Below are 12,208 nucleotides of genomic sequence, written 5' to 3' on the forward strand. Positions count from 1 at the left end.
GTGAACCAAAGTCTTGAGAGGTGAAATTCTCCATTTTTGAAGAGGTTGCTCTGTTATTCTTTCCTTACATTGTAGAAGTTGTTAATCAGAAGCGTAGAATGCAGATGCGAAATTGTACATCGAGATACCGCAGCATCTGAACGAGTTCGCCGATAATGGGCCCACACCTCAACCTCCTCTACTCCTACAGCATAGGCTATTTCTTTTACATATAAAACACGTATTAGGTCTCACTAATCCTTACTACCTGCACAATTGGAAGGTTCTTCCAAATTGAAAGGCGGAGAAAAAGAGCGCAAAAAAGATGGAACACTAGTGTGTCATCTCGTAAAGGACTGTAGCCAGCCACAAAGTGAATCGGTATGTGGTCGTAATAACGATTCATTCGTACATCGCGCAAAAATTGGCGGCGATTGCTGTACCAAAATGAGCGGGATGGTTAGGCTGATGTATCGTGGTCTGTTACGTCACTGAGGCGGCGGACAAGTTACGGAGCGTTGGCGTGGCGCTGTGAATTTTCCGACAGCCCATGACAACGAACGTACGTCACGGCTCACGTATTTAAAAAGATTTGTTGCTTGGCTAGTTGGGAACACATATTTAGAATAAAAAGATAGCGCAAAACTACGAGGACAGACGAAGAGACAACAAACACGAATTCTCATGTTTGTGGTCTCCTAATTTGTTCTCGTCTTTTTGCGCTACCTTTTTATTCTGAGCTCTCATATTGTCGCCTAGGGAGTAGTAAGGAAGTGACGCCCCAGGTTGTAGCGGTTAGCATCAATCTCCTGCTTACAGTGGATTCTTCGCGTGGCTCGTTGGTGCCCTGTTGTGCGCGTTGAAAAAAGTTCAACTTCGAGAGGTAACTTGGGGACAAAAGATAAGTTGTAAGGGAGTAAGTTCGATCGTCTCTTGCTGGGCCATAATACAAGCGAATGTTCAATATGGAAGGATCTGATATCACATTTTATCTTTTCATCAACGCACATGGAACAGGTAGGCCAAAGTCCTGACAAGTCGGTACACTGAGCTTTTTGTGAAGGAGTGGTAGGCCGTTGTGCATTTGTGACGTACGGGCGTAAGCTTCAGCACAGCATAAATGAATCGGGGCGAGAGCACAGGTCCTTTGTCGGTAATAGCCGCAGGACCGCCATGACGTAGGGCGACGTTATGCACAAACCTAACGCCTTCATGACAGTATTGTTTGCAAGCGACGTGGTCTCAACGTACCTAAGTAATCTGTCATAACCACACACCACCAACTCACAGTGAGCGACTTCTGAGAAGGGCCAAGGAGACCCATGGTAACTTGCTGGAAAAGGGTATTAATGGCCCCAAGGGATGCAGATGACTGGCTGGTGTCAGAGGAAGAAGCATGCGCCATTTATCATCCGCGGCACGTATTATCGTAAATATACTCTGATGGTTGTAATCTGGGTTAATAATACATAAGCAATTCTTTACCAGCGTTCAACCGATCCCCAACCGGTAGGCGGATGGTCCACCATGAAAAAAGCTCAGGATTTGCTATCATAACTGGATTGAGCAAATATAAACATTGCCTTCTTGTTGTCCAAGTTGATCTTGCAGGGGCCTACGCGTCTTATAATTATGGACTAGATACCACTAACACATAATTATAACCTTTCAGGTACGCATTGTGTGGTACCAACTGGTAGTTCGTATTTTGAATCTTCGTCATGCGCGATGAACTATTCACAAGTGGATCTTCCGTGATGGCTTGAGCAGCCAGTTCTGCAGATTCTTTAATAAACAGTCCTTATTATGGGTTGCCGGTCAGTCTGCTAGGTCAGCATCACGCCTCACTCACAGATTCGTAGGTTCAGCCTTGCCAACCGGCGGGAAGGGCCTTTGAATATCGGCCAGACAGCATAACCCGTGGTGACCGCGGGCAATGCGGGACAGACGTCTGCAGATGTATGGTCGGAACTTACTTAGAGCCGAGATGACGGTAGGACATTCATTTCGTAGTCGAATATTTTCTTTCTGATCGAGAACTCATACGGCTCGCATAGAAAACGACACGTCCTTTATTGACCTGTCACTGTGTAAGAAGAGCCCAGAGGTCAATATTCGTCGCATTAGTTTGGATATCAGTTTCTGTGTTCTCGTCGAAATGGGCTAGTATTCTTAAAGTTCAAGGTTGCAACAGACCTTCTTTAAAGCTTCTTCTGTGGCCGTACCCTACAACATGGCATTGTCATTTTGTGACAAGGCTCTTAAAGGTTCTGTTATGCGAGATAAATTTTGAACAAAGCACAGGAATTAACGGTTGCGACAAAGCGTTGAAGGTTTTTCTAGTCTGTTGGTCTTGGAAAATAGGCGGAATGCAGTCATTTTGGGATCTAAAAGAAAACCTTGAGCGCTGAAAGGTCCATTGAAACACAGCTGCTCAAACACGAAACGCTTTTCTGTCTTGATGGTTAGCTGAGGACATTGAGGATTAAAGAACAAGCCACAATTGAAGCGTTGCTTGAATCTAGAAGATAAAATGACCACATCAGACAGGTACGCAAGGCACGGCTCTTAATTGAAACCAAATAAAGCGGTGTCTATCGATCAATTGAATGCCGCCAGAGCGAGACAGAGTGCACACTGGGTCACCTTAAATTTGTATGTACCGTAGCGTTTTAAGAATACTGCCTTCTCTCGATTCCGCTCATCCACCTCTATCTGCTCTATCTGCCATTATCTCTTAGAGATCTAAGAAGAGCAATACAATTTGTGAGTATTGGCAGGCGGCTTATGGTATACAGTTTCTTGTACTCAACCGCGAACAGCAGCGTTGTCTTTCTTCTCGCTAGGATCAACCGTGATGCCTACGCGCTTCTTCACGGCTTAATAGCTTTGTCCGCAATCATTGCGTCGACTTGCTTTCCAGTGACATCCCGTTCAATAGTCAAAAGGCGGTAAGGATGCTGGCAAACGGTTTGTGTGGCCGCATCGATGATGACGCGGTGTTCGACTGCAGGAATGTGGCCGAGTTTTGAGCTAGTTGGAAAGGAATCTTCAGTTCAGACAGCGAGAACGACATAACGTTTTTCTGATCAAATGAAAAGACCCCAATTCATATACCCTCAGAATGTTGATCTTACAATACAATACAATGCTGCAGAATATGTAGAGCATTGACTCCAGGACATTCGTTTTGTGCGCTCTGGCCTTCCTCGTCGAGAACATAACTCGCGTTTCGTGTTCGATAACAGTACCACTGCACTGCAGAATGTCAAGGCTAGGAAATAAAACCCTCAAACACTTCCACTGGACTGCGAATAATCCTCCGCATACGAAAACATCACTGTCATTTCGGGCCGAGCTTCTTCCGGACGGTATAATCAGGTGACCACAATCCATGCGAATTCTAGGTCCTAACCATATCATCAAGTTATTGCTCCAACCTTTCTAGAGGGCTTGGTTCACCATTGAGGTGTATCGCCGGTATCAAGTAAAGTGATAACGTTAGTTCCCACAATTGGAGCACAAAAATCAGATATAGCGGGTCACATGCTATCAGTATCCTACCCCCGCGAGAATTCATCGATTGCCGCATCGGTGGTGGGGGATCTTCAGTTTTTCTAATGACAGCGTCCATGCGCACAGGGACTTGTCTCCAGAGAGTGTTTTGGAGGTGTGGACTGGGAAAACGCCGCTTAGGATAGCCGCCATCTCGAGGAGGACTCACGGGACAGCAACGCGAGGAGAAAACTACCGCAAATTGTGGCGCAAGCAGTAATAGGCTTCTATTGCTTCTGACAGACTGAGAGGTGAGTTTCGATAAGGAGTGGCTGCGCACCTTTCCGTGCACAATAATTCGGACGAGAAACCACGCAGACCCTCTGGGTGGTACAGGAATGCCCGGTAAAGATGTACCCGCCTCTCCACAGTGGTAGCAAATGTGCCGACGGCCCACTGCCTGTTATAGTTCACACTTCAAGGACCGCAGTTCGCCTAAGCCCCTGGGCAAGACAAGTGGCCTCACTGCTTGAGCCGTAGCTTTCACGTCTTAGGCTGGTACGTGTGCCAGGCAGAGTACAGGTGCATACGTAGGTTTCATATGAAACTGGTGAGGAAGCTCAGAAACTTGCTGTGGGTGCACTGCCTGGTGCACCTCGTCCCGGATGATTTCAGACAGCGATTTCAAAGAAGGCGCACTCTAATGGAATCTTGAGGCCTTGTATCCCTCCCTGGCAATTGACCCTCTCCGGTCACGTAAATGGTCCGTATCGCTCTTAGCGCATGGAAACGTGATATGCTTTCTGGTGTTAGTCGGTTCGTACCAATGACGAGAAAACAAAGGCAGGACGGTCAGAGCATCTCGTGTGATCGTTCTTGTTGTATTTGTTTGCCTTATATAACTACGAGCATCGACATAAGAGCAAATTCAAGAATGCTTTATCCATATTATACTGACAGGCTAATTGTAGGAGCACTGTATTCATGGTGGTCGTCTCGGTGAGATATATCCTGCAACAGTTAATTTTGCACTGCTGATAGCGACCGCGAACAGCTCTTGCTTTATCCCAGCATGAGGTTGCAAAGCTTCTCCTCCCCCGTGGAAGCGTCGGCACATGTAAGAGACGTCTATAGAGCTCCGCGTACACGCGGACAGTTTCGTTTGTCCGCTGGGTACAGGCGTGCAATGCATGTTCAGTCCTTTGTTTCAGTGGCAAAAGATATCTATTACCTGCAAACGCTAATGCAAAAACAATAATTTCATTAAAATATTACGTTTACTGTTTTTGGTAGTTTTATTATCTTTAGCCCTTGCTCTTTCATATACAACCGGATCCCCGAATATAAAACAAGAAGTGATAAAAAAACTTGTGCTCCAAAGGTGATTGATCAGATGCAGAACTGAGCTGCTTTATTTCATAGTTAATGAATTTAAAACACGGCATCCATTCAATTTGTGACGATAGATCCAGTTCGAAACAGCCGCTGGCATTTTGTGAGCCCTCCAGCAGTATTCAAAAGACATTATGAGCAAGTTATATGCTGTCCCTATAGCTGCACCGCAATCTCGAAGATGCTTTTGCTGTTGGCTCGTAGCTGCTTTGCCAGGTGTTGTTGGGACGGAGTGCTCTAGTTGAACAAGAGACAAGCAGGTTACGAGAACTTTTGGAGAGGCTAGGCATACTTCCTACCGGGAAATGAGTTTATTCAATAACCTGCGTCTCAAGGATGTCTGGTAATGAGCCTGCTTGTGCCAAATATCATCGTCGCCACATTGCGAAAGAAGCTTACACAGAGAACACTTTTCGGAGCAACGCGAGCCACCTACATATGCTGAAGAATTCTAAATAAACGTGTTATTTGCAGCCCTTTGGCATCCGTGTCACAAGTATGCTTAAAAAAGTGTAGTAATTAGTCCAATATATGGTTCAATCAATTTCAAAACTCACCTTTCTTTATTTGTTATATTGAAGCTGCTTCCGCAGGATATTATATTACGTCTAAATTATGTATCACTAGGAAATTTTGCATGGACGTTATCTTTCTGTTTAAACCACAGGAATTATTTAGCGTTGGAATATGTTGTTTGAAACATACATTTTGAAATGCCTTATTGTTCTACTGATAAAATGTGGAAGACTAATACAATTTTAGCCTTAAAACAATTATAGTTATATCCCTTTATCATCATTGCGCACAGTGTGCCGCAATGAAAGAATCATTATATTGCTCACGGCTTTGTGATATATAGGCGCACAAACACATACATTTGTTTCCAATGCGGCACTTACAGAAATTCAGCAAAACTAGATAGGCAGGAAATACACCAGATATGAGACATTTAATAAAATTAACCAAATTTGAAACTTTGCGGCCGTCTTGCTTAAATATTAACAATGTTTCGTTCTAGAGTATATGGTCCATCAATAAAATACCTCAAACATCATAGAGTAAAACAGAACTATTAGGAATCAGACTCAGAGCATTGAAACCTTCAAGTTGTAATCAAGTTTTCTTTTTTGATCACATAATTGCCTTCTTTATTGAAGGCATTAACCTATCTTTCCTGCACGTTGAGGTGAAGGAAACGCTAAAAGCAGACGTTTCCCACTACCAATACTCACACATTGGCTCCCATCTAAATGTACTAAGTGTAAAAGCAGTTTTCTCTTTTTGTTACCCAAACAGCATGTCTTCACTGAATTTAATTAAATATTAACAAATTTTACCTAAAATATTCATCGCCCTAAATTACTATTCTAGAACTTGCTTACCTCTTCCCTGTCTGCCACGAGGAGAAACTAAAATGAAGCAGCCGTGTCGTCTGTCAGCGTACATTAACTTGAATACCGCAACTTGACCCCCTGAGAAAAGCAAATTAGGAAAAAAAGTTCGTTCTTTAGAAATTGTTCCACTAACGATTCTTGCAGTTTTGTCTGCCACCAGACTGCAGGAATATAATAGGCTAGGAAAATGTCCCCTACGGCAGTAGTGTTGGCAAGAGGACATCTTTAATCGTTACACAGAAGTGCTCTTAAGAGCGGTGAAAAGACTGAAACTATTGCCTCCTCTGCGAACATTGGAGCAGAGTCCTATTTGAAGCAAGGCGACTTTACCTACAGTGAAGTAAAATATTGCATGTTTGCCCACGTTTCCACCTGCTATAGCAATCCATTCAGGAGCAAATAGTGCTCTAATCTGCTATTTACAGATTATTCTGCTGCAAGAAGGCATGCGTGCGCACAGATTTTGTGCTACCATTAACATGGCGATCGCGTTCTCATCGACAGCATTTTTGGGATTCGGCAGCCTTACTTTTGGAAGGGTTCATTGAATACGGTGTCATTGTATGATCATATAGTTTCTTAGCAACACTCCTGGCAGTTAGCGAGTAAGATATCCAAAACGAGAGACTTTTAAAGCACAAGCGTCTTGACATTTTATGAGCGAGAAAAGAATTTTTACCAGCCGGACTACATGCGATCATTGATCGCGAGATACCGAATTTTCGGCCGTGCTGAGGATAGTGCAAACTGCAAAACAATAATAGCGAGAAAGGCGCAACTCAGCAAGTACACTCAGAAAGTCATCCATCCATGCACATGTAGACGCACACACCACCACTCGACGATCCTCCTCTTTATCAACCCCGGAGCTCTACCCACTATTATAGTGGCGAGGCACTATATTTTAAGGCCATACTAATAAGAAACCCGTTTTCTTGGCGATATCAGTGTATGTTAACGGACCCAAAGTTGTCAAAATTTGCTGTGCCCTCCACTTCAGCGTCTCTCACTATGAAGCACAATCAAATCAATGTATCGTCCGCCATTCTAGCGGCGTGCCAATTGTTGCAGATGTGGTTGACTGGAAACCACATTCTAGGCGGCACAAAAAAATTGAAGCATGGCACCCTCATTGACCGGTGTCCACAGTCCACAGTCGAGGGCATAGAAATACGATCTTGACAACCGGCGTTATCTCGCACGGCCATGGCAATTCTTGGCGGCAGCGCACGCACTAGAATCTCTACAAGATTAGTAATTTTCTGTCTCCGCAATGGCGCTATAGCAAGCAGTAAATAAAAGAAACCATTTGCGGCAAGCAGCGCTTCATTTGACGATATTTTGAATAAATATGTATAAAAGCACGATAATTTTCTAATGTATTCTGACAGTCCTTAGCGCACCTATGGACGCCCGGTAGATTTTGTTGATGAACAGTTGGCCGAAAATTACGGTTGGAAATGTAGCAGTTGAAGCGGCCAGTATCACAGCCCACGTCTTCATTCGCACTGAAGCTAACGTGGGTGTTATTTTCTCCTGCCCTAAAATGCCCGGTAGCGGCTGATGCCTGTGTAGATCGTGAAAATTTTGCTATGAAGGTAGCGATGAAATATCTCTATCGGTGACGTCGGCAATATCAAGCTCTTCAAGACCTCATACGCTTATGGGCCTATCAATGCTCAGAACAAGGGTAACTTCTCTGCGTCGCTTATTTCGTTCGCCACCAGAAACTACTCAAATCTTGCAAAGTTCGATTCGATGTTTTGTGATTTGGGGCCGAACTCTGTTAACCTTAATAGGCGAAACATTCTGTCGCAGAAATGAAAACGCGCAACTCATCCGCTTGGTTCCTTTGCCTCCCACTCATTTGTCTTGTTCGAAGCGATCGATAGGCCTTTTTCAGTGTGCGTTCCACGCTGGAATCCATTGTTAACTCCTGCCGTCGGTCTCCGGGAGAACGTGCCTACGAACCGCGACCCGACGCGGCTGCTGTCCACGCGGTACGTAGACATCCTCATCGTCATGTCAGGTCACTCATCACGATTGCATCCTGTGAACCAAAATATATTTATTCACGATCATTGAATATATATATATAGACAGAGAGAGAGAGCAGAAAATGACATCACTCGATGACGCGTTGTAACAGGCGACACCACGGCACAGCAACCAGTCACGATGCTGCTTCGGTCGGGCGGTACGGATGCGTCGTATGCATGCCGCCATCAGCTAGTTTTGCCTTTCGTTACCGGGGAACCTGTCATGAATATCTTGACAATAATTGTAAGATCCACGTTTGAGCCGCAGCCCTGCGGTAATGATCGTCTTTTTCCCATTGTATATGCCCTTTTCAATCCTTTAATGAGGGCTAGCAAGGGATCCACGTACGCCTTCGTTTCACATTGACTATGGCATATATCGACATAATCTGTGTCTATTAAATATAAATCTGTGCCGTCGTCGCGGTAATGAGCGCATTTACGAACTGGTCAGTACTCGCTAATTACCATCACTGTTTAATCTCAAGGGGATAATTGACATTTTGGTAACGTAGTTAGTGGTTAGTTTAAGCTGCTTGTACCTATATTGGCCAGTGCAAAATTTGAGCACTACATAATCGCCGCGTGCACTGCGTTACGACAGTTTGCAGGCCTCGGTGAGGTAAAAAAAATTATATCTCTAAGAACAATATTCGGTTCACATCGGATTTTCAGCGTCACAGTCACTGATACCGGCGTGTTTCTTATGCTGGTTTGCTCTGTTCATTTTATTTCTAGGGTAAACTGAACAATATTTACAACAATAATTTTGTGTTGTGAGATTGCAGTAATCTTCCGTACTGCCATGAAAAGCATGCTTAACAAGTCAGCTCACGTCACTTGCGGTTTGGGACAAACCGTGTGTGTATGGATAAACTGTGTGTCGGCAAGTTTTCGTGGCTCCCTACATTTATCTTGTTGACTACCTAGAGTTGTACAAATCGGGAAAGCCTTTGATATAGTGGAAGTTGTCATTATTTTCAGCAAAAATAATAAATTTGACAGATTGAAGCGTTTTCAGCATCAAACTTTGATAAGCGTTTCTCGATTCCGAATGGATACATTAAGTAATTAACATTTTTAACTCGAACCTTGCAAATAGGTACAGCAGCACTGAATATGTAGCGAAAAAACATCGATCGAGGAATCATTAAAAGGGAAATTAATGGCTCGCTGCATAACCGATCTAGGTTTGTGGATGGAGAGCACTGAGATCGCATGTGCTCCTGTCTTGCTTAGAATAATTTGTATCGTATTTTTTTAACGCGAACAACCTACAATGGTATTCGGGAATCAGCTCAGCAAGTAAATACTGTGTATTGGATGGCGTGTTTAACCATGATAGCTGATAAGGCGCTTGATGAGCATTCGTGCTCAGTACAAAGTTATTATGCGCATGGTTAGTATGCATCTGGTACCAACACACATTGTAGCAATCTCACATTGTGCATAGCGCAAAGAAACGTGTTACCCGGACTTCATTTTTCATACAAAGCATGGCTGTGTTTACGTAGAGCAGGATAATGGTTTCGTTTTAATAAAGCTGAGACTGCATGGGGGGTGTTAAGAAGTACCTCTGCTGTCGAGGTATAAAAAGGACAAATGCAAGAATGCCCACTATAATTGCTCTTGTTCATGATTTATATAACAAAATATGGGACAAAGTCGACAAGAAACATTCTTGGTGGTAATCTCTCATGTAAGGGAGGCAAACGGATGCAAAAAAAAATGATTCCTAAATAATGTGCGTGGACAACATTTTTCTATTAACGTATAAACAGGAAAATTTACAAGCATTGGTTAATGTATGTGAAAATGACAGAGATGCAGTCTGCTTTAACCTATCTGGTTTGAAGGCAATAATCGATTCAATAATAAAAAGCTTGTATTACAAGAGAGTGATATATAAAGACTGGCAGAATTCAGATATCTTGGGCTTTGGATGAACGAAGGACAGGTATAAATGCAACATAATGAGACCACCAGGGCGAAGGGACAAATATGCCGCGATAATGAAGCACAGGGTACTCCGTGGTGTTACGTTTGGGTTTTGCGCGCCCCTTGGTAGCGTTGGCCTGGCGGCTCCATGGACGGCGGACGGCATCAAAGGTGCCAGCAAAGACGAGGCGTCTTTTAACGAAACAACCTTTACTGCAACATCATGAAGAAACGGGCAGTGAAGCTGACCCGGAGAGATTACAGACTCTCTCACACAGCTGGTGTCTAGCGTCGTCTCAACGGCGCGTCAAAGTAGTCTCTCTCTCAGCGGAGTCGGCCGCTGCTTTCTATAGTTTTTCCAGTTCACAGGGAAAGGGTAAACCTTCACAGGAAAGGGATAGCCAAACATGTTGGTTCACGACGAATGACTCAATCGCAGATGGTCCGACCTCATCTCCTCCACCTCCTGCAGACGGGCGAGGGCGGCGCCCTCTCTCACGAGCTCCAGGCTTGCCCGGCGTTTGCCCACACACACGCCCGCACACACATTTGGCGCGTGGCAGGATCACGTTGAGACTTGTCTGCGGGAGGAAGCGTTGCGCGGCCGATGAACGGCGTCGAAATGGCCGATCCACTCGCGGTTCTGCCTGTTGCTATGCGGTGGCCGCGTCAGTTGTCCCACTTCTCGGTGGAGAAACGTAACAGACTGCCCCGCCGGGGAAGGGAGATCCCGAAGGGCAGGGGACTGCATCCACTGTCCGGAGGGATCGGGATGTTGCTGCTAGCCGGGGTCGTCCGTCTCAGCTTCTCTTGAGCCAGTCAGCCTGAAGAATTCCTTGGCAAGTCCGGGTTTCCAAGGCACTCTGCAACTTGTCTTCAGGAGAGTTTTCTGACAACCTACAACGTCACAACCACGCTAAAAACTCAACCGGTCAGCCAGCAAGCACGGCACAAACTTCACTAAGTTTTGCCAGACTATTTCCCTCTTATGCCCCCATCTATATTAAAGGGCAGCTTAGCAGCACTTGGAACGCGCCCACAAATTTGCAAATCGCATTTTCAAAAACAGCGCTTCAAACAAAAATAATGCAATGCAATCTGTTCAAAATCCTATGCCAGGAAGAAAAACACCAACTAGTGAATACAGGCTTCTTCTCACGTTATGGGCTTCGACTTAAGCCATCGGCGTTACCGTTGAGATCACCCCTTTCACTAAACCTTCGGCTGTCCGTTTCACGGAACAACCGTACCTTCCTGTTTCTGTTCAAATACCTACATGAGGATGAATCACTCACTTTCATGAACAACCTATCCCTCTTCTTACGGGTTGCGCACCAGTCACGCATTTTCTCGGCACGGGCGCATTTGTGCTGTTGGGATAGTCGCTTTCTTTTTCGCGATAGCTTCAATTTGTTCCATTCTTTCTTGCGCCTGCCTTTCCGCTCTTTTCCGCGACAGCACTGGAACACATGCTTTCTGCTTTCTTTTCGCAATCGTTTGAGTGTCCTCTCCTTACGATGGCAGCAATCTTTCTCGCGCCTGCCTTTCCGCGTTTTTTGTCAGCAGCACTGGAATACTATCTTTCTGCTTTCTTTTCGCAACCGTATGCGTTTGGTGTCCTTACGATGGCAGCATTCTTTCTCGCGCCTGCCCTTCCGCGTTTTTCGATGGCAGCACTTGAATACTCTAGTCCTACTTTCTTTCGGCGCGAGCTCTGGCAAGCTAGCGGTTACCGGAGCTAGTAGGACACAGGTGTCGTCTGAGTGGTCAAAGCAGTCAAAGTGCGGCGCCGCGTCTGCATCGCGGCCAGCAGCGCATGACTCACTTTCCGTCAAGTCCGAACGACAACTGCTCACGCCAGCCCTCAAGCTAGGCATTTGCTCTGGCGGCGCCGCGGCTGCATCGCTTGACTCACTATCAGTCAAACCCGAACAACCGCTTATGCCAGCCCTCAAGCTAGGCATTTCCTCT

General features: G+C 45.1%; 1 protein-coding gene across 3 annotated transcripts in view; it reads right to left on the reverse strand.

Moving 5' to 3' along the window:
• The window catches only part of LOC146174116 (uncharacterized), a 28,906-nt gene that overhangs the window by 7,344 nt on the left and 9,354 nt on the right, over positions 1-12,208 (reverse strand). Inside the window, exons 4-5 of one of the 3 annotated variants that reach the window (XM_084583413.1) lie at positions 6,249-6,338; positions 4,859-5,103 (exon numbers count right to left, since the gene is read on the reverse strand). The exons of 1 other annotated variant lie outside the window; for it this stretch is intronic. In XM_084583413.1, the coding sequence (XP_084439539.1) occupies positions 4,886-5,103; positions 6,249-6,338 (308 nt within the window). In that variant the 3' untranslated portion in view covers positions 4,859-4,885. Of the gene's footprint in view, positions 1-4,858; positions 5,104-6,248; positions 6,339-12,208 lie in introns of those variants that run through there. One more of the 3 variants, XM_084583414.1, reaches the window with a different exon arrangement.

The sequence above is a fragment of the Amblyomma maculatum genome, chromosome 11, assembly GCF_055883805.1.
Source record: "Amblyomma maculatum isolate TAMU_Amacu chromosome 11, ASM5588380v1, whole genome shotgun sequence".
In the NCBI taxonomy this organism is placed as follows: Eukaryota; Metazoa; Arthropoda; class Arachnida; order Ixodida; family Ixodidae; genus Amblyomma; species Amblyomma maculatum.